Genomic DNA, 22,666 nt, shown 5'->3' on the forward strand with positions numbered 1-22,666 from the left:
ATTGTAATTTATGGAATTAAGAGATCCTAAGGTTTGCTTCAGCGGGTAATAAGACAAGGCGAAATTATTATTTTATCGTTTATTATTTTCCGTTGCTCACATTCAATTTACACCCGCCTGGAGTAGCATATCTTGGAATCTTTCGAATTGTATTGATAGTAAGGTCAATTGTTTTTTATTACAAACGGCGGCCAGGCCCTAACTGAACACACTGTGCCGGCCATGTTGGCCGAGCGGTTCTAGGCGCTTCAGTCTGGAACCGCGCGACCGCTACGGTCCTGCCTCGGGCATGAATGTGTGTGATGTTCTTAGGTTAGTTATGTTTAAGTAGTTCTTAGTTCTAGGGGACTGATGACCTCAGATGTTAAGTCCCATAGTGCTCAGAGCCATTTTTTTGAACACGCTGTGCTACCCTGACTGCAAATATTCGGCTACAGAATTATCTGAAATAAAAACCTAAAACAAAATCTCAGTACAAACGGTGGAAGTACTTTTACTCTTCACATTTTCGTTTAGTTGCTCCACTTAGGACAATGAAAATGGTTCCATCTAGTAGCCGAAAGCAATTAACAAGCCTGTCTATTCCAGGGAGAAGTAAGAATTATGGAAGTTAAAAATTCAGTAAAAACAGTTCCGATATCGAGAGATGTTTATTCTGGATGGTCAACCAGTTTCGTTCTATAATTTAGACCATGTTCAGGCCTTGATGGCGGCTGATGGCGGTGGACGGAGCAAGATCCGTAAGAACATGGGCGTCACTACCATACCCTAGTTGCGCTGATGCGATGAGGAAGCACCTTCTCTCCGACACACGCCACTTGGAGCTGTAGATAAATTGTAACTTCATTGTCAGAGAATGTGTCGTACCTCAATGATTTTCCATCCGTTCCACTTACGTACCCAGGTACCTACTCTTTCTCCCAAATTACCGTCATTGGAAAACAGTCGAGTAGTCCTAATATTTGGAAGTAGTAGAAATACTTGAAATCAGACCTGCGGTAGTAAGCCAGAGTGTAATTACGGAGAAGTCCTCACAGAACTTTGTCCTTCTGGAAGATGCTCGTCCCGCGGCCAGAAATCTCGCAGAACGGCGCCTTCCTCCGGTAGGGGGGGGGGGGGAGGGGGATGGTAACCCCGGGGGCGGGGTGCAATGAGAGGGATGGGGCGGAGCGTGAGGGTGGGAGAGACGAGTGGGAGGGGCTGGCGCTGCAGAGTCGGCAGCGCGTTTCCTGGCCCAACGATAACACGGGCTATCAGCGCGCCGCCAGCAGCGGCCGTGCCTGCGAAGCGACGCCAGCACGCGCGCACGCCAGCGCATACCCTCCGATAATGGCGCCAGGCGGGCACGCCGTTGTTTTTTCGGTGCTGCCGCGCCGGGGCAGAGGGTCCTGCTCCGCAGCATCCCGTGAGTACTCAGAAAATACCTGCACGGGTTAATACTGCTATCTTTCGCGAGTAAATTTTCGTTGCGAGCCCCTATCTGTAACCTGCACCTCTAGGCTTCTCTAACAAACATTAGAGACATATTTAAACTGTAGTTCCGATTACACTGAGGTGACAACAGCCATGTGGTAGTGATATGCACATGTACAGGTGGCGGCAGTGTCGCGTGTACGCCGTATGAAAGGCAGTGCACTGGCGCGGCTGTCATTTGTACTTAAGTGTTTCATGTGAAAAGGTTTCCGACGTGATCGTGAATGCATGGCGGTAATTAACAGCCTTTCAACGCGTAATGGTAGTTGGAGCTGCACGGATGGGACATTTCATTTCGAAAATCGCCATGGAATTCAGTATTCCGAGATCCACTGTGTCAAGAGTGTCCCAAGAATACCAAATTTCACGCATTTCCTCTCACCACAGACAACGGAGTGGCCGACGGCCTTCACGTAACTGCCGAGGGAAGTGGCGTTTGCGTAGAGTTGGCAGTGCTCATAGACAAGCAACACTGCGTGAAATAACCTCAGAAATGTATGTGGGAGTTACGACGAACGTACCCGCTATTTGGCGTTAATAGTTTGTGGCAGCAGACGACTGACGCGAGTCCCTTTGCTAACAACACGACATCGCCTGCAGCATCTCTCCTAGGCTTATGACTGTATTAGTTGGATCCTAGACGATTGAAAAACCGTGGTCTGGTCGGACGAATCCAGATTTCAGCTGGTATGAGCTGATGGTAGGGCTCGAGTATGGCACAGGCGCTAGGAAGCCATGCACCCAAGTTGTTAACAGGGTTCAAATGGTCCAAATGGCTCTGAGCACTATGGGACTCAACATCTGAGGTCATCAGTCCCCTAGAACTTAGAACTACTTAAACCTAACTAACCTAAGGACATCACATACATCCGTGCCCGTGGCAGGATTCGAACATGCGACCGTAGCGGTCGCGCGGTTCCACACTGAAGCGCCTAGAACCGCTAGGCCACACCGGCCGGCTGTTAACAGGGCACAGTGTAAGCTGGAGGCTGTTCCGTAACGGTGTGGGGTATGTTTATCCGAAATGGACTGGATCCTCTAGCCCAACTGAACCGATCATTAACTGGAAAAGTTATGTTAGGCTACTTGGAGACCATTTACAGCCGGGCGGGGTGGCCGAGATGTTCTAGGCGCTTCAGTACGGAACCGCGCAACTGATACGGTCGCAGGTTCGAATCCTGCCTCGGACATGGATGTGTGTGATGTCCTTAGGTTAAGTAGCTTTAAATAGTTTTAGGTTCTAGGGGACTGATGACATCAGATGTTAAGTCCCATAGTGCTCAGAGTCATTTGAACCATTTAGACCATTTACAGCCATTCATGGACTTCATGATTGCAAACAACGATGTCATTTCACAGGCCACACTTGTTCGCGACTGGTTTTAAGAACATTCTGGACAATTCAGGCGAATGTCTACCCAGATTGTCCGACATGAAACCTATTAAACATTTATGGGACATAATCGGGAGGTCAGTTGGCGCACAAACTCCTGGACTGACAACACCTTTGCAATCATAGACAGGTATAGAGGCAGCATGGGGACTTTCAGCAACTTGTTGAGTCCATGCCACGTCGAGCAAACGCACTATGCCGAGCAACAGGAGGCCTGACGATGTTACGAGGTATCCCTCATTGTATGGTGTTATATCAATCTTGTAGACATATTGAACGTACTGGGTGCTGAACGAAACGATCCAACTTTTTTATGTTGTGAATGGGTATTGTGTGTTAAGTTTACGGAAGTGAGAGTAGCTTATGGAGATTTGGTTCTTTTAATTCCCAGTACACTGTGTACAAATGTCTGAGTACGTTCAGTTCTCCTCAGCTGTTTGAAAATCAAATAACGTAAGAGGTTTATCAGTACAGTAATTCATCAATTTTTCTAATGGGAGGTTGCAAGACGGCTGACAAATGAAGACTGACTATTAAACAGTGCATTACAACTGTGCACATTCTAAAACTCGTTGGTCGGTCTCAATTTAAAACAATAAGCAGAGTTTACCAAACATTTAATAATAATGGCTCAGTGCTTAAAAGGAAGCGCGAACGGCTTGCCAGAAGATCATTACAGAGAAGTCCAGGCAAATCAACAAGGAAAACAGCAGCAAAGCTTGGGATTTCTAGACGATCTGTACAGGTAATTTTAAAAACTGATTTGCACGCTTTGTAAAAAATAAAATACAAAATAGCAGTGTTGCCTACATGCATATCTGCATCACACGCCGCAAGCCACCTAGCGATGAGTGGCGGCGAGTACTTCTGGATGCAGTATCTCATCCTTTCTACCCTGTTCCACTCGCGACCAGGACGTGGGAACAATGATTGTCGGTAATTCTCGGTATTGGCTCTATTTTCTCGAATTTTCTCGCCGTGAGCATTACACGACATGAATATGAGAGGGATTAATATGTTGTCTAACTCTTTCCGTAAAGTGATCTCTCCAAATTTCAGTAGTAATCATCTCGGTGATCCATGATGCTTCTTTTGTAATGTCTGCCACTGGAGTCGTTGAGCATCTCGTTTACGTCTCCCAGTCGACTAAACGATCGCGTCACAACCCCTCCGTTCTCTATCTCTTCTATCAGCCCTAAATGGTAAGGAACCCATACTGATAAACGATACTCAAGAATCGGTCGAACGAGTGTGTTATAAGCAATTTCTTTCGTGGATGAGTTACATTTCTTTAATAATCTTCCTAGGAGTCTCATTCTGGTATCCACTTTTCCTACTAATTGTGTTATGTGGATTGTTACTTTAGGTATTTTACCGTAGATACTGTTGCCAGCAGTTTCTCGTCAGTAGTGTAGTTGTACATTTCTGGCTTTCTACTCCTACGTACGAACAACATGTCACATTTACTTACGATCAGGGTCACTTGCTAGAACTTGCACCATTCATCAGTCCTCCTCATTTCATTCAACAAATCGATATCGTTATCTGGCGTTGCTACTATAGACTACTGCATCATCTGCGAACAGTCTTAAAGAGCATCCCACGCTTTCTACTAGATCGTTTATATATATTGTAAACAATGACGACCCTATCTTTCTTCCTTGGGGTACTCCGGAAATTACATCTGTTAATTTTCTTTCGTTAAGAGCGACGTGCTATATTCTATCGGCAAGGTTGTCTTGAAACCAGTGGCAAATATGATCCGATACTCGATCAGCTCAAGGAACACGGCATCAACCTGAGCGCCGTTGTATATAGCGCTACGGATCTCCTGGAGGAACAGAGCGAGCTGTATTTCGCAAGATCTCTGTTTGTGGTATACATGGTGATTTTTATAGAGGAGACGGACAACAAACAAGAATAACATTCGCTGAATGGGCAGCAAATCAAGGCGTATCGTTGGAAATCGTTTGGTTTTCAGATGAGGCACGTATTCACCTTGATGGTGCTGTTAATAACATGTGAGCTTTTGGGCTTCCGAAAATCCAAATGTGCTTTATGAAAAGATGCATCACGCTCCAGGAATTACTGTGTGGATCGCTATCTCAAGTCATGGATTAATAGGACCATCCATTTTTGGACACGCACTGAATAGTGGACGCTATCTTAACATACTGCGCAATAATTTTGCTCCGCAGTTCCTTCCAAAACGTTTTCAATTAGAAAGCAATTGTTCCGCGCGAGAAGGAGCCAAACCACACGCAGCTATTGTTGTCTTAGACTTACTGTACCAAAGTTTTAAGGCAACTGTCAGTTCACAAACACTTCCTTATCGTTTCGTGTGTGGACAGAACTAAACCCCGAACAGTCCTGATTTGAATCTGCCTGATTTATTTGTTTGGCGATTTCTAATTGAAGAGATTTTCCCTAAAAGTGATGGAACTGCGACTGCTGATAATTGAGGCGTATAACGAGACAACCGAGGATGTATCGGGAAGTATTTCAGAATACACGAAAAAGTTAGTAGACTTGATAGTGGTCATAATGAACGCATCAAAAGCAAAACATAATCTTCAGGTTTACTGTAAATGCCTTGTAGGTTACATTTACGTATTTCGACTGAAATAGAAATTATTTACAGAAACAAATGTCCGATCATTTCGTGCGCCACCCTGTAGGATGCGGCTCAGCATCATCAGACATACGATTCGACATGATCTAATTGTTGCCAGGGTACGTACCATCAAAGCAAAGCTAAACGTGATGAACAATTGAAACAAGGAGAATAACGACATAAACGTAAAAATGGAACAACACCGCAGGGGAAAAAATGAAATACACTCCTGGAAATGGAAAAAAGAACACATTGACACCGGTGTGTCAGACCCACCATACTTGCTCCGGGCACTGCGAGAGGGCTGTACAAGCAATGATCACACGCACGGCACAGCGGACACACCAGGAACCGCGGTGTTGGCCGTCGAATGGCGCTAGCTGCGCAGCATTTGTGCACCGCCGCCGTCAGTGTCAGCCAGTTTGCCGTGGCATACGGAGCTCCATCGTAGTCTTTAACACTGGTAGCATGCCGCGACAGCGTGGACGTGAACCGTATGTGCAGTTGACGGACTTTGAGCGAGGGCGTATAGTGGGCATGCGGGAGGCCGGGTGGACGTACCGCCGAATTGCTCAACACGTGGGGCGTGAGGTCTCCACAGTACATCGATGTTGTCGCCAGTGGTCGGCGGAAGGTGCACGTGCCCGTCGACCTGGGACCGGACCGCAGCGACGCACGGATGCACGCCAAGACCGTAGGATCCTACGCAGTTGTCTTGTGACAGCCAGAGCGAGAGCACCAGCAGCAGCGAGTACTGTTTGTATAAAGCGTTTATTTTGCATTTTGTTTACGACCTTCCACTAAGGAAGGGATTCTATTAGTGTTTATCTGCTCTGCATAGTAACTAACAGTTCTTGATAAAACTTTACATAGTTTTCGTGTTAGATTTCTTAGTGTTTTCTTGATCGTTTAGAACAGAAAGCGCCCTAAAACCGTCTTTTGTTTGTTTCGCGGCCGTTAGCCACTAGTCACTTGAATCAGCAGTTGTCTTGTGACAGCCAGAGCGAGAACACCAGCAGCAGCGAGTACTGTTTGTATAAAGCGTTTATTTTGCATTTTGTTTACGACCTTCCACTAAGGAAGGGATTCTATTAGTGTTTATCTGCTCTGCATAGTAACTAACAGTTCTTGATAAAACTTTACGTAGTTTTCGTGTTAGATTTCTTAGTGTTTTCTTGATCATTTAGAACAGAAAGCGCCCTAAAACCGTCTTTTGTTTGTTTCGCGGCCGTTAGCCACTAGTCACTTGAATCAGCAGTTGTCTTGTGACAGCCAGAGCGAGAGCACCAGCAGCAGCGAGTACTGTTTGTATAAAGCGTTTATTTTGCATTTTGTTTACGACCTTCCACTAAGGAAGGGATTCTATTTGTGTTTATCTGCTCTGCATAGAAACTAACAGTTCTTGATCGTTAGGAGAGAAATTTATTTTGTACTTATTTGCTGCGCTTAGCTTTTAAATAGTTTTTCTGGGAAAACCTAGCGTAGTTATCGCGTCTCGTATTTCAGTGAGTGTTTCTTGATTATCAGAGTAGCTCATCAGAAGATTATCTTGGGAATTTGTCACCGTATAGAGTAGGGTAAACATAGTCATGTGTAGGGACTGTGGTTGTTGTGAGCGGACGCAAGGAGAATTGGCTACTCTTCGGGGGCAGGTGGAGGCTTTGTCTGTTAGGCTCATCGAGCTCGAGGCGCAGGCGTCGGCTCGTAGTGGCGTTGGGGCAACTGTGGTGAGACCTATGCCTACTTCGGTGGCCTTGGAATCACATGGAACCCCTGATGTCGCTGCGTCTTCCGGCAGTGAGCATCTTACCGGTCAGCCATCACTCCAGGGTGAATGGCGGACAGTGGTGGGCTCGCGCGTGCCTGGCCGAAAGGCGAAGGTGGGATCTGGCCGCGTGGCAGCTGCCTTACCCCTTTCCAGCAGGTACGGGGTGCTTCCTAGTGGTGATGACATCGTTTCCGAGCCACCACAGGATGCCTCGCCTGTTGGGCCAGTGGCCGATTCTCCGGCAAGGTCCCGACAGTCACAGAGGGCGGGCCTATTAGTTATAGGGAGCTCCAACGTTAGGCGGGTTATGGAGCCCCTCAGGAAAATAGCGGGTAGGTCGGGGAAGAATGCCAGTATGCACTCGGTGTGCTTGCCGGGGGGTCTCGTCCGTAATGTGGAGGAGGCCCTTCCGGCAGCTATTGAACGCACTGGGTGTGACCGGCTGCAGATAGTAGCACATGTCGGAACGAATGACGCCTGCCGCTTGGGTTCTGAGGTCATCCTTGGTTCCTTCCGGCGGCTGGCTGATTTGGTGAAGACAACCAGCATCGCACGCGGAGTGCAAGCTGAGCTTAATATCTGCAGCATAGTGCCCAGAGTCGATCGCGGTCCTCTGGTTTGGAGCCGTGTGGAGGGTCTAAACCAGAGGCTCAGACGACTCTGCGACTATAATGGTTGCAAATTCATCGACCTCCGTTATTGGGTGGAGAACTGTAGGGCCCCCCTAGACAGGTCAGGCGTGCACTACACACCGGAAGCAGCTACTAGGGTAGCAGAGTACGTGTGGCCTGCACACGGGGGTTTTTTAGGTTAGAGGGACCCCCCCTTGGGCGAAACGATAAAATACCTGACGGCTTACCAGAGAGAACATCAGCATCGTTGATAAAGAACGTCCGTCCTCAGAGACCAAAAACAGGAAAAGTTAACGTAATATTGGTAAACTGCAGGAGTATCCAGGGCAAGGTTCCTGAATTAGTATCGCTTATTGAAGGAAATAGTGCGCATATAGTATTAGGAACGGAAAGTTGGTTAAAACCGGAAGTGAACAGTAACGAAATCCTAGACACAGAATGGAATATATACCGCAAGGATAGGATAAACGCCAATGGTGGAGGAGTATTTATAGCAGTAAAGAATTCAATAATATCCAGTGAAGTTATTAGCGAATGCGAATGTGAAATAATCTGGGTTAAGTTAAGTATCAAAGGTGGGTCAGATATGATAGTCGGATGCTTCTATAGACCACCTGCATCAGCAACCGTAGTAGTTGAGCGCCTCAGAGAGAACCTGCAGAACGTCGTGAAGAAGTTTCGTGATCATAGTATTGTAATAGGGGGAGACTTCAATCTACCAGGTATAGAATGGGATAGTCACACAATCAGAACTGGAGCCAGGGACAGAGACTCTTGTGACATTATCCTGACTGCCTTGTCCGAGAATTACTTCGAGCAGATAGTTAGAGAACCAACTCGTGAAGCTAACGTTTTAGACCTCATAGCAACAACTAGACCGGAACTTTTCGACTCCGTGAATGTAGAAGAGGGTATCAGTGATCATAAGTCAGTGGTTGCATCAATGACTACAAGTGTAATAAGAAATGCCAAGAAAGGAAGGAAAATATATTTGCTTAACAAGAGTGATAGGGCACAAATCGCAGAATATCTGAGTGACCACCATCAAACGTTCATTTCTGAGGAAGAGGATGTGGAACAAAAATGGAAAAAATTCAGAAACATCGTCCAGTACGCCTTAGATAAGTTCGTACCGACTAAGGTCCAAAGCGAGGGGAAAGATCCACCGTGGTATAACAATCATGTACGAAAGGTACTACGGAAACAAAGAAAGCTTCATCATAGGTTTAAGAGTAGTCGAATCATAGCTGATAAGGAAAAGCTGAACGAAGCGAAAAAGAGCGTAAAGAGAGCAATGAGAGAAGCATTCAACGAATTCGAACATAAAACATTGGCAAACAATCTAAACAAGAACCCTAAAAAGTTTTGGTCATATGTAAAATCGGTAAGCGGATCTAAATCCCCTATTCAGTCACTCGTTGACCACGATGGCACCGAAACAGAGGACGACCGAAGAAAGGCAGAAATACTGAATTCAGTGTTCCGAAACTGTTTCACTGCGGAAAATCGTAACACGGTCCCTGACTTCAGCCGTCGCACGGACGCCAAAATGGAAAATATTGAAATAAACGATATCGGAATTGAAAAACAACTGCTATCACTTAGTAGCGGAAAACATCCGGACCAGACGAGATACCCGTAAGATTCTACAGTGATTATGCTAAAGAACTTGCCCCCTTTCTATCAGCAATTTATCGTAGATCTCTGGAAGAACGTAAAGTACCTAGCGACTGGAAGAAAGCGCAGGTCGTTCCCATTTTCAAGAAGGGTCATAAATCAGATGCGAATAATTATAGGCCTATTTCGCTTACGTCAATCTGTTGTAGAATAATGGAACATGTTTTATGTTCTCGTATTATGACGTTCTTAGATAATACAAATCTCCTTCATCATAACCAACATGGATTCCGCAAACAGAGATCATGTGAAACTCAGCTCGCTCTATTTGTCCAAGAAATTCACAGTGCCGTAGACACTGGCGAGCAGATTGATGCCGTATTCCTGGACTTCAGGAAGGCATTTGATACGGTTCCGCACTTACGTTTAGTGAAAAAAATACGAGCTTACGGAATATCGGACCAGGTTTGTGATTGGATTCAGGATTTCCCAGAAGAAAGAACACAACATGTCATTCTTAACGGTTCAAAATCTGCAGATGTAGAGGTAATTTCGGGAGTACCGCAAGGAAGCGTGATAGGACCTTTATTGTTTACAATATACATAAATGACTTAGTTGACAACATCGGTAGCTCCGTGAGGCTATTTGCAGATGACACGGTTGTCTACAAGAAAGTAGCAACATCAGAAGACTCGTACGTACTCCAGGAAGACCTGCAGAGGATTAATGAATGGTGCGACAGCTGGCAGCTTTCCCTAAACGTAGATAAATGTAATATAATGCGCATACATAGGGGCAGAAATCCATTCCAGTACGATTATGCCATAGGTGGTAAATCATTGGAAGCGGTAACGACCGTAAAATACTTAGGAGTTACTATCCGGAGCGATCTGAAGTGGAATGATCACATAAAACAAATAGTGGGAAAAGCAGGCGCCAGGTTGAGATTCATAGGAAGAATTCTAAGAAAATGTGACTCATCGACGAAAGAAGTAGCTTACAAAACGCTTGTTCGTCCGATTCTTGAGTATTGCTCATCAGTATGGGACCCTTACCAGGTTAGATTAATAGAAGAGATAGACATGATCCAGCGAAAAGCAGCGCGATTCGTCATGGGGACATTTAGTCAGCGCGAGAGCGTTACGGAGATGCTGAACAAGCTCCAGTGGCGGACACTTCAAGAAAGGCGTTACGCAATACGGAGAGGTTTATTATCGAAATTACGAGAGAGCACATTCCGGGAAGAGATGGGCAACATATTACTACCGCCCACATATATCTCGCGTAATGATCACAACGAAAAGATCCGAGAAATTAGAGCAAATACGGAGACTTACAAGCAGTCGTTCTTCCCACGCACAATTCGTGAATGGAACAGGGAAGGGGGGATCAGATAGTGGTACAATAAGTACCCTCCGCCACACACCGTAAGGTGGCTCGCGGAGTATAGATGTAGATGTAGATGCAGTGCCGCAGGGGACCGCACCGCCACTTCCCAGCAAATTAGGGACACTGTTGCTGCTGGGGTATCGGCGAGGACCATTCGCAACCGTCTCCATGAAGCTGGGCTACGGTCCCGCACACCGTTAGGCCGTCTTCCGCTCACGCCCCAACATCGTGCAGCCCGCCTCCAGTGGTGTCGCGACAGGCGTGAATGGAGGGACGAATGGAGACGTGTCGTCTTCAGCGATGAGAGTCGCTTCTGCCTTGGTGCCAATGATGGTCGTATGCGTGTTTGGCGCCGTGCAGGTGAGCGCCACAATCAGGACTGCATACGACCGAGGCACACAGGGCCAACACCCGGCATCATGGTGTGGGGAGCGATCTCCTACACTGGCCGTACACCACTGGTGATCGTCGAGGGGACAGTGAATAGTGCACGGTACATCCAAACCGTCATCGAACCCATCGTTCTACCATTCCTAGACCGGCAAGGGAACTTTCTGTTCCAACAGGACAATGCACGTCCGCATGTATCCCGTGCCACCCAACGTGCTCTAGAAGGTGTAAGTCAACTACCCTGGCCAGCAAGATCTCCGGATCTGTCCCCCATTGAGCATGTTTGGGACTGGATGAAGCGTCGTCTCACGCGGTCTGTACGTCCAGCACGAACGCTGGTCCAACTGAGGCGCCAGGTGGAAATGGCATGGCAAGCCGTTCCACAGGACTACATCCAGCATCTCTACGATCGTCTCCATGGGAGAATAGCAGCCTGCATTGCTGCGAAAGGTGGATATACACTGTACTAGTGCCGACATTGTGCATGTTCTGTTGCCTGTGTCTATGTGCCTGTGGTTCTGTCAGTGTGATCATGTGATGTATCTGACCCCAGGAATGTGTCAATAAAGTTTCCCCTTCCTGGGACAATGAATTCACGGTGTTCTTATTTCAATTTCCAGGAGTGTAGTTCTTCTATCCAGGAAGATAGATAGTTTCGGAAGTTCCATGCGGCTTTTCGCGGATGATGCTGTAGTATACAGAGAAGTTGCAGCATTAGAAAATTGTAGCGAAATGCAGGAAGATCTGCAGCGGATAGGCACTTGGTGCAGGGAGTGGCAACTGTCCCTTAACATAGACAAATGTAATGTATTGCGAATACACAGAAAGAAGGATCCTTTATTGTATGATTATATGATAGCGTAACAAACACTGGTAGCAGTTACTTCTGTAAAATATCTGGGAGTATGCGTGCGGAACGATTTGAAGTAGAATGATCATATAAAATTAATTGTTGGTAAGGCGGGTACCAGGTTGAGATTCATTGGGAGAGTGCTTAGAAAATGTAGTCCATCAACAAAGGAGGTTGCTTACAAAACACTCGTTCGACCTATACTTGAGTATTGCTCATCAGTGTGGGATCCGTACGAGATCGGGTTGACGGAGGAGATAGAGAAGATCCAAAGAAGAGCGGCGCGTTTCGTATCAGGGTTATTTGGTAACCGTGATAGCGTTACGGATATGTTTAATAAACTCAAGTGGCAGACTCTGCAAGAGAGGCGCTCTGCATCGCGGTGTAGCTTGCTGTCCAGGTTTCGAGAGGGTGCGTTTCTGGATGAGGTATCGAATATATTGCTTCCCCCTACTTATACCTCCCGAGGAGATCACGAATGTAAAATTAGAGAGATTAGAGCGCGCACGGAGGCTTTCAGACAGTCGTTCTTCCCGCGAACCATACGCGACTGGAACAGGAAAGGGAGGTAATGACAGTGGCACGTAGGGTGCCCTCCGCCACACACCGTTGGGTGGCTTGCGGAGTATAAATGTAGATGTAGATGTAGAAGCAAAATACACAGGATGGCTAATAAAAGGAACATATCAGAAGTACGTCGACACCGGCGAAGGAACCTTGATTCGATAAAAATGATTATTGACATTAACTATTTTAGTGGAGATGAAGTAAAAAGTTCTGAAAGTGTACTCCTGGAAAACGTATAGAACTGAAATCTGTATCTTAGATATCGGGAGAAGAAATTGGAAACATTTAAAATACGGCGTTATCGAAGAATATTAAAGATTAGGTGGACAGATATATCACGGAAGATTGAAAAGAGTAGGTTGTGAGGTAACGGGCGAGTCGTCGCGCCCTGAAAATATTCTAAAGTTCGGAGGAAGCAGCGGCCGCACGGGCCGCTTGGCGGGCGCGGGCCACTCGGCATGCCGACCACGTGGTAGCAGACGCTGGCCGAAAGAAGATGGGTCCAACCGTGTGGCTGGGAATTCCATGGTGACGCTGTGTTGATGAAGGAGACACGCCGGGAGTGTCAAAGATGGCGGACTTTGTGAAACCATCATGGCAGACATGTCACAGTTCGTATGGAAATTAATAGTAGCCAGATGAATCATGATACCTCAACAAGAAACATGTACATTACTGTTATTTGCACGACAATTCTGATGGTGTAATCAGATTTTCATTATCTTTATAAGTTTAAAGTTTAGTATCTGACTGTAAATTATACAAGTAACACCCAGCAACGAATTTCCAAGATATAAACGCTTCATCCGATTTTGTCAGTCACTGTGTCTTTAGAAAGCTATCAGTGTAAACCGAAATTGGTATGGATTACAGGCATGTAACTTGAGTAGTACATGAGTTATTGCAGGTCAAAGTGGCTGATAACTACTAATCGCATCAGGCCATAAGTACTCCACAGTTACACGAGAAAACGGTAGCAGCATGTTTATGAATATATTTATTCATCTTTTTTTTTGCTTTTTTACATCAGATATAAACTATTCATGAAGAAATTGGTTAAACATTTACTGTGTTTTAGAAAGCACAGAGACATTAGGCTACTGGCGTACCTTTTGTTGCTATTCCTTTGATATATGTTTATTTAATTTGTTTATGTATCTAATAATGTGTGTTAGAGCGTGTTTATGGTCCAGCCGTAGGAATATTTACTTAATTTCAAGTTATTTAAATGTAAAACCAGTATTTCGAAAGTGTCCTATGTTTGTGAGTGTACGTTAGCTTGGTGACGTGGAGGGACCGCTCTAGCTAATCACAGCGGTCGTTACTAAGGGAGGCGACTACCGAAATGAATGGAAGGGAGTTCCGGACAGTACGGGCCAGGACACAGGAGGTGCTGGACGCAACGGCGCGTCGGACGCACGGAAAGACTTGGAGAGTTGAGCGGGTTACGCGTGGTTGAGAGAGATAGAAATACTTCGGAGAGCCGACTTGTGAACTGGTGAGATTCCCGTGGTTTCTACAGTGAAGACGTAGTACGCGTTTAGAAGTGAATATCTCGCGAGCTATGTTGTTGTTCATAATTAATCACGTGCGGTAGAGATCTATTGTTTCCGTGTTATTTAACTTTCACTTATATTTTACTTAATTGCTGGACCATCCACACCAATAAGCGTTTTTCAGAAATATACCGCAGTCTCAAAAGTACTTCTCCTATCGTACTCATCATTTAAGGTCGTTAGGATAGTACCTGCAGATTTTATTTAATTGCAATCTTTCATTTATAAATTTATATGCTACTTTCATAATTCGCAATTGCCGAGTGATAGAAATCTTCGACCATTCGATCCATGTGTGTATTTTTATCGTGTACTGTAGACAGCAGTATTTGGCCTGTAATGCAGCAACTACGTATCCCAACCCCTCGACAACGAAACCAACCAAAACTTTTAATATTTCAACTCTGAGTCAGAGGGTACGTAGTTGAAGGCGACCGCCAACATCATTTCATTTTGTATTGGTTGAAATCCCGCAAGGTGAGCAATGAAATCTATGAGAGAACGTACCAGATGTTGGGGGACACTTGCTACTGCAACCAACTTAGCGCTCGAAAGAGCAGAGAGCAGGAAAGTACTAGTGACAAAACAAGGAGTAGAGTGCGTAAAACAGTGTAGAGTAATTGCGTGGAGATGAAAAGATCAGCACACGCTAGGACTAGTCGAAAAACTACTTTAAAAATATGTAGTGGGAGCTTCAAGTAGGCATGACTATAGCATTCCCATACTCAATTCTTCTAGCACAGAAATTTTACGGGTATAACGAAGCAGAAACATCAAGAAAAGGTTAAATAGATTAATTACATTTGTAGGCCTAAGTAAGTTAAAACGCCGCGGTATTGTACGAATCAATCGCCCGACAGTGTTTTCCGTTTTACCGTTTCTTGACCTTTAGGATCAAAATTTTTCGAGTTACTGCACATCATGTTTCAAACTTATTACCGTTATTCAAATAAACGACACACTAATAAAATTAATTTCTTCTTTTAAGGATAGTTATCCGTGCAAATCCCATACACAACATCATATTACAGAACTTAACTGGTTAAAAACAAATATGAAACGTAATGAAAACAGAAAAGAAGCAAGTTCTAAGATAATTCAAGGTGTAATAACTACTAATAATTCGTGACTGTATTATTGCCAAATTTTCTTATGATGATGGATAGACCATCAATCGCTGTTCATGCCTCCGTAACAAGAAATATGCAGCAGCCCCAGAACTTGGCGTTGGGCTGGGTAAACGTGGGCACCTTCATTCTGTCAGACATTTACGCTGCTCTTCACGATTGTGGCACGTAGAGTTCAAATGGCTCTGAGCACTATGGGACTCAACTGCTTTGGTCATCAGTCCCCTAGAACTTAGAACTACTTAAACCTAACTAACGTAAGGACATCACACACATCCATGCCCGAGGCAGGATTCGAACCTGCGACCATAGCAGTCGCACGGTTCCGGACTACGCGCCTAGAACCGCGAGACCACCGCGGCCGGCGGCACGTAGAGTGTCTGTGATCTTATCCCTTGTCCGGTTCTGGAAACCCTGTTGACGTGCTGCCCTCCTCTCCTTTGCAGGAGCATGCACTTAGTCGGAAACGCTGATGCTCATCAGTAACTAAAACATCGAGACTCTTGGTACATCTCGGGAACATCAAGCAGTCGAAGTGCTGTCGTCAGTAATCATTTCTTTGCAACGGCTTCTCTTATTCTGGGTCTACAGTGACGCAATACTCCTGCGTGTTACCGGGCTTCCATGTTCTGTTGGTCTCTGAAGATTAAAATAAACCTGTGGCTCTGTGCTAGTATATGTGTATAATAGTCTGTTCTGACATTCACATACTTCTCTATCACGTATACCGTGATAAAAAAACCTCTTAAACTGTCTGCCTGTACACCAACTGTGAGGTTTCGTACGAGGCGCTCAATCGCTACATGTTAAGGTGTACTAGTTTGTTCATAAACACTGCTATCGTTGCTCCTTATATTTCATCTGCAGGGATAATGGAAAGTCCGTCTCCGCCATCATGTGAATCATCGCCTTCGAGGTAAACAGGTTACTTTTCGCATTTCCCGCAAATGTCTAGTAAATGTTTTATACTCTCATCCTGAACTGGTAGGGTAAAGCCTCCTAATTTGTGTGTGTTTTTTTAAGTATCTTATAAAAGAAAATGGAAACCATTTATGTTAGCACAAACACAGAGCATATTTTATCTAATACGTTCGAGTGACTATACATCTTCAACTTTTGCCCTTTTTATACATTTATACTATATTAGATATGCTGTAAAGCAAATAATGTTGCAAAACTGTTTGCCGGCCGAAGTGGCCGTGCGGTTAAAGGCGCTGCAGTCTGGAATCGCAAGACCGCTACGGTCGCAGGTTCGAATCCTGCCTCGGGCATGGATGTTTGTGATGTCCTTAGGTTAGTTAGGTTTAACTAGTTCTAAGCTCTAGGGGACTAATGACCGCAGAAGTTGAGTCCCATAGTGCTCAGAGCCATTTGAACCATTTTTTTGCAAAACTGTTTCTAATTTGGGGAGGTCTATGACCGTTGTATATAAATCAAGCAATCAGATATTTTGCAACTGAAGCACCTTCAGCGACACCTATCGCAAACATATTCTTCCTTGAAAAGCAACACATGCTGTAAGTGTCCATTTCATGCATTTTGAGCACCCGGTCCAGTTCTCTCCATTGTAGTCGTTCGAGAAGGGCCCTGTACAATACTGCACTCCGCCTCTTCATTGTCGTCGCTATCTTCAATTTCATCAGACAGTCCAGTATCATCCGCTCCGACACCGATGAAGATTCAATTATCCACAATTTCTTGCCATATGGTTTTCTACGTCCAGGTGCCCGGTTTTATGCTCCGCGCTTACCACGTCTTGTATTCCCACCTTGCTTCTGTGTTATCACCCTTTGTTTTGCGTCCGCTAATCGATGCTTATATGTAGACCCAGTGTTCAGCTGAACAGAACCAGTACGGAATCTTCTGGAACCTATTTGGCTTCTAATTTTTGGAAGAGGAATGGTGTAAGTTGTCATGACAAATATCGATCTTGGACTTTGGGGAACAGCACTTTCTTCATATTTCAGTGTTTCTGGAACGACATTTTTCTGAGATCTCCACGGACTTCCTTCTTGTGGATCCTCATTTGCTGATGGACTGTTCTCGAGAGGATGAGCCAGTTCTTTATAACAGCAAATTGATGGTGTCGGAAATTCTGACGTCTTCCGGAGACCGTTTTCTTCTATTTCTGCTGTCGCTGACTGTATGTAAGATTTTCGAAAAACGTCGTTTACGTGGTACACAGTTACAACGTTACCAACAAGGCACTTGATCCAGCTCTCAATCTTTTGAGCATATGTCTTCAATAGTACCCGTAAATGAAACGTCGAGTGGCGGCATTTTGTGGGTGCTATGAGGCAGAAGAGACACAATGCAGACACTTTTATTCCCGGCCAAATTAATCACGTCAGTATTTTTGACATGGGTGAAGTGCCCATCCACGACGAGAACTGCAGCATCATCTTTCGTTGGTTTCACATGGATGGCGAAATCACTGTGTAAAAATATCTGTCTGAATCCACGGTGAAGGATAGCATGCATAAAAGGAACCTAGAAGAGCACCATCCATTAATTCCATCTTCATTTCCTTCCGTAAGAAGATCATGATGGTCGTATGAAGTGTCCCGAATGGCTCATGCATGTCACTACAGTAATGAGTGCACCCCTTTGAGTGGCGTGTAGAGAAGCGATTTGCTGTTTCACCTTCAATACAACAATTTTAGTGTGCTTATACTGCACAACTGTGATACCAGTTTACGGTCGCAGGTTCGAATCCTGCCTTGGGCAGGGATGTGTGTGATGTCCTTAGGTTAGTTAGGTTTACTTAGTTCTAAGTTCTAGGGGACTGATGACCTCAGAAGTTAAGTACCTTAGTGCTCAGAGCCATTTGAACCATTTGTGATACTAGTTTCGTCACATTTTTTTTCTATGGGACTTAACAGCTATGGTCATCAGTCCGCTAGAACTTAGAACTACTTAAACCTAACTAACCTAAGGACATCACACAACACCCAGTCATCACGAAGCAGAGACAATCCTTGACCCCGTGCGTCACATTTAATCAACCTGGCTGGGTTACTCTTGATTGAAGAGAAGGTCAGCTCACAAATGTCAAAAACTTGCTGACAGCAGTGGCTGTGAAACCCTTAGCTCCGGTGAATGAAAGTTCTTGGGGAGATCTAGCAGAGTTTTCAGGATTCATTTAAAGGAAGTTGCGTAACCATTTTTTTACCAGCTTTCAGTTTTTCTTTTGAAAAGGGGTTTCTCGTGCTATTTTTTATAGCAAGCTGATAGGAAAGTCTTCTGACATCTTTTCTAGAGAGGCGATAGAATCGCTTTTCCATCTGGATGCAGTAATTCCTCAACTCCCTCTTTCACTTCTCGACGAAAAGAGGTTTTCTTTCTATTTTGGTGTTCATAGATTCATCTGGGAATTTTCTGTCTTTAACAGGGTGTTCCAATGTTTTTGAGGGATACCGAAGATGCGAGATGCTTTATAGCTCCATATTCCTTTACTTCGAATAACTAAAATGACAACCTTCATTCGTTGGGATCCCGACGTTTTCTGGGTGCCAACCACAAAAGAAACATACACTACTGTTAGGTACTCTTTCTCTGTTTCGAAAAATATATTTCCTTTGGTATAGCATCTAGCATACAAAATGAAAACATGTTTATAGATGTGTAAGTGGCATTCATCTAAAATCAATTTTGCAGAACGCAAATGTGATTAAATATGCATATAGACGAACTTAGAGTTGCAATGAATAGTTTCGGATCCCAACTGGGGGAGCCACGTATTAGGAATCCCAGACGTCCCCAAATTGAGCAACCTGCACGTGCTAACAAAACGTGTTCTATTAGTGCACTTCGCAGTTGGTGAACAACGAAACTATTTATGTCATTGCAATCCTAAACGGGTGTAGATTTAATGTATGTATATTTATTTAATTTTATAGTCACCTCCTACAATGTATTCCCAGCTTTCTGAAAATGAAAAAACCTTCAGGAATGTGAACAATGCTTTTCTGCTTGTAGCAACACAATACAGTGCCGCTCTACTAAAAATGTGGGGCTTTCAGGATCAGTCAAATGCCTGTACTCTAGTTCCAATTTCCATTGTGTGATGGCATCACCTACCTGACAGAAACCTCCTCAAATTGGGAAGCTCCACAAAATAGGGAGCTTTCCCCTGTAGTTTCAGTGGTGTTGTCATTGATTTGTTACACACATATTAGCTCTTTTTTATCAGTAATTATTTCACCAGATAATCCCATTAAATTTTAACAGTTAACACATAGATATTGTTTGTTCCCGTCGTTTAACTTCCCGTCGAAAGGAAAAACGTCAGAGACGAGAAGATAGGACGAAAACTGATTAGGTAAACCGTTATGTCATTGTCTTAAGTGCCAATCGTGCTAGGGACTATTCGTGAAAAAATTAACTTCATATTCGCATAAAGACATCGAAATATCTTTTTTTTATTTTTTTAAAATTTATTTAGGTTAATCCCAAAATGAATTTTACAAATTGCGTTGCCTATGTTCCACTCCCTCAGTGACCAAATGAGAAACATCTCCGCCCAAATGACTTAATTTTCCCAGTGAGAGGTAGTAATGCTTATTTGTTATAGAAGCAGCCGGCTGTGGTGACCGAGCGGTTCTAGGCGCTTCAGTCTGGAACCACGCTGCTGCTCCGGTCGCAGGTTCGAATCCTGCCTCGGGCATGGATGTGTGTAATGTCCTTAGGTTAGTTAGGTTTAAGTAGTTCTAAATTCTAGGGGACTCATGACCTCAGCAGTTAAGTCCCATAGTGCTCAGAGCCATTTGAACCATTTTGTTATAGAAGCATGACGGTTCTTGGCGTCTAGGACAGCACGTTCCAAATTATATCCCGTCATTGTGTAATTACAGACGTCTGAGACATAGCATCTCTATTAACATTACCCCTAGAACAATTGTTTGTTATGCATGGATGGCATCAGTGGACATGCTGCGTACACGTTGGCGGCAGAAATTCCTTGCCATGACTTCCCCTGTTACGTTGAGGCAATCCACGGACGGGCTCTTAAAGTGCTTAAACTTGCTTGGGACAGCACACTTACCTGTGGAAATGAAGTTTTTTCTCTTACGTTCCTGAAATTGATAGCCTATATGAAGACTAATCCTACCAATAGGAAGTAGAGACCGACTGTTTTCTGACAAAGAAGCCTGAGATGTTTATAGAAAAGTTTTGATGCAGCTTACAATCACTGACCAATATGTATTACTCTTAAAGAAATTGTGATTGGGCGTCGTAGAAGCTTCGGCTCACGTAGGTGGTGTTTTAAAAATTAGCCCTGAATCCCAATCACGCATTGCACACCCAGTGATCACCGCTATATACACGAAGACTCGTCAATTCGTTAACTTAGACACAATTTTTCACTCAGACAAATATTTATAGAGTTATCTCTAATTTTCTATAGCTCACAAACTACAAGTTAACTCATTCTTAAAATAAACACATTAGGAAGGGTCCATAGAACTACTTTGTCCACACGAATCACATTGGTCGTAAAATGCATGAAATGCTTTAGGACTGAGTCAAGCAAAAGAGAATAATAAGTTTGGAAACACTATATTTCCTCCAAGCTCTCCCGCCGGGAAAAATTAGGGAATTTCGTCGAGCGACTGTGACACACGTTTACTACTATGTATTCGTCCCGCGTTATCAGTGCAGACTATGAAGTCTCCAGCGCTGCTACTTTTTCCAGCATCCGCAAATGGCGGCTAGTGTTAGCCACAGGAAGTTTCAAAAAGTCGTCCTCGTAAAAGAAAAATCTTTGCTGTTAAGTGTCCACTAAACTTTGCGCCGAACAACAACAAATGGAAGGGAAATTTTTACCTGTAACTTACCTGTATTTTGTGCCTTCGACATTTCTATACGTTTTCAAACGTCTCTTTCTATACTGCCTCGTCATGGAAGGCAACATACTTGTACTTCTATCATGAACCTAAATTTATATTACATTTATCTTTATGACAGATCCATGATAGTTACAGTAATTCCTGTAAATGATACTCCATCCCAACAAGAATAATCATCTCAATAATCATATAGATAATTTATGATCGATGGCTTAATGCAAGGGTAACCATTACTCAGTCCAAGGCCGAAAGTTGTGCGTTGTGAAATTTTTAGATCGAGAACAGATGATAAAGCGAGAGCATGTATTGTTATATGGTTCACTGGAACATATGAGAACCACAAATTACATGCGTTCGAAATGAGTAACAAGTAAAAGAAGAAAGGCTGTCGACGCCGCAATCATTTGATGAAGAGCATTGCTACTGACGAGGTAAAGGAGAAGGTGAAGGCCGTGAACTTGTTAAAGGAGCCATCTCGGCATTTATATAGAAGATATAAAGGGAATCCAGCTAAAACCTGAATTAGCATGAACGAACAGCATTTTGAAATTAGCATGTTCTTGTTACGAGTCCAGTATTTCTGCCTCTGAGCCGGATTGCTGCATATCATAAGTGAAATGCATTGGGCCTTCCTTTCTCCGCAAAAAAAGTGTGGCCATCAACGCGTAAACGGCACGTCTGTCGTACAGTACTATTACAGGATGCAAACGATAACTATTTTCAACGTTGTACAGTGAAGAAGGGGAAATCGGAACGAAAAGTTTGACGTGGTACATGTGTGGTCTACCACGACGGGAAACAACCTCAAACTGATCAACAAAGCACATGCTACAGCGCATGTTCACCGAGCGATGTTTTGAATATCTTCTCGCCGTCTTACAATAGTCGGTCAGATTTTTGAATAATTTTTTTCCCTTAAGGTTAGTAATGCAACCTTCCCCGTGAGGTTAATGAGGGGGAATGATTTTTGTAAAATTATGCAAAAACAATTTCGAACCAAGTTTAACCCATAGACATAATACTCCCGTAGTTAGGAGGCCAAGGGAACAAAACAATTTGTAAACTGAATTAAAAATAGTCTTGACCGCAATAAAATGTTGATTGGCAATGGGAAACTGTTTCGGTCAAAATGTAATCGTCTTAAGACCACATACACCTTAAGCAGTGGACCCATGACACCTGCTCCGTTTACCACCACCGCCTGCCACAATTATGTATATGGTCTGCACAATTTGACCGAAACCGGTTACCATTTCCAATAAACATTTTATTGCGGTCAAGACACTTTTTAATTCAATTTTAAAATATTTTGTCGAGACCCATAATATTCTCCACGAGAAATTTTCTGAAAAATTACAAAACGATTTAATTGCTATTTTTATGCCGTCGAAATTCACAAAGTTTGATATAAAATTTACACAAATCTCACTTTATATAATA

At 44.0% G+C, this 22,666-nt stretch overlaps 1 protein-coding gene across 1 annotated transcript in view; it reads left to right on the forward strand.

Moving 5' to 3' along the window:
- The first annotated feature begins 1,125 nt into the window (after positions 1-1,125).
- Positions 1,126-22,666, forward strand: part of LOC126235137 (leucine-rich repeat-containing protein 15-like) — a 273,873-nt gene continuing 252,332 nt past the window's right edge. Inside the window, exon 1 of the mRNA XM_049943870.1 lies at positions 1,126-1,405. Within this exon, the coding sequence (XP_049799827.1) occupies positions 1,126-1,405 (280 nt within the window). The remainder of the gene's footprint in view (positions 1,406-22,666) is intronic.

This window comes from Schistocerca nitens, chromosome 2 (genome assembly GCF_023898315.1).
Source record: "Schistocerca nitens isolate TAMUIC-IGC-003100 chromosome 2, iqSchNite1.1, whole genome shotgun sequence".
Taxonomy (NCBI): domain Eukaryota; kingdom Metazoa; phylum Arthropoda; class Insecta; order Orthoptera; family Acrididae; genus Schistocerca; species Schistocerca nitens.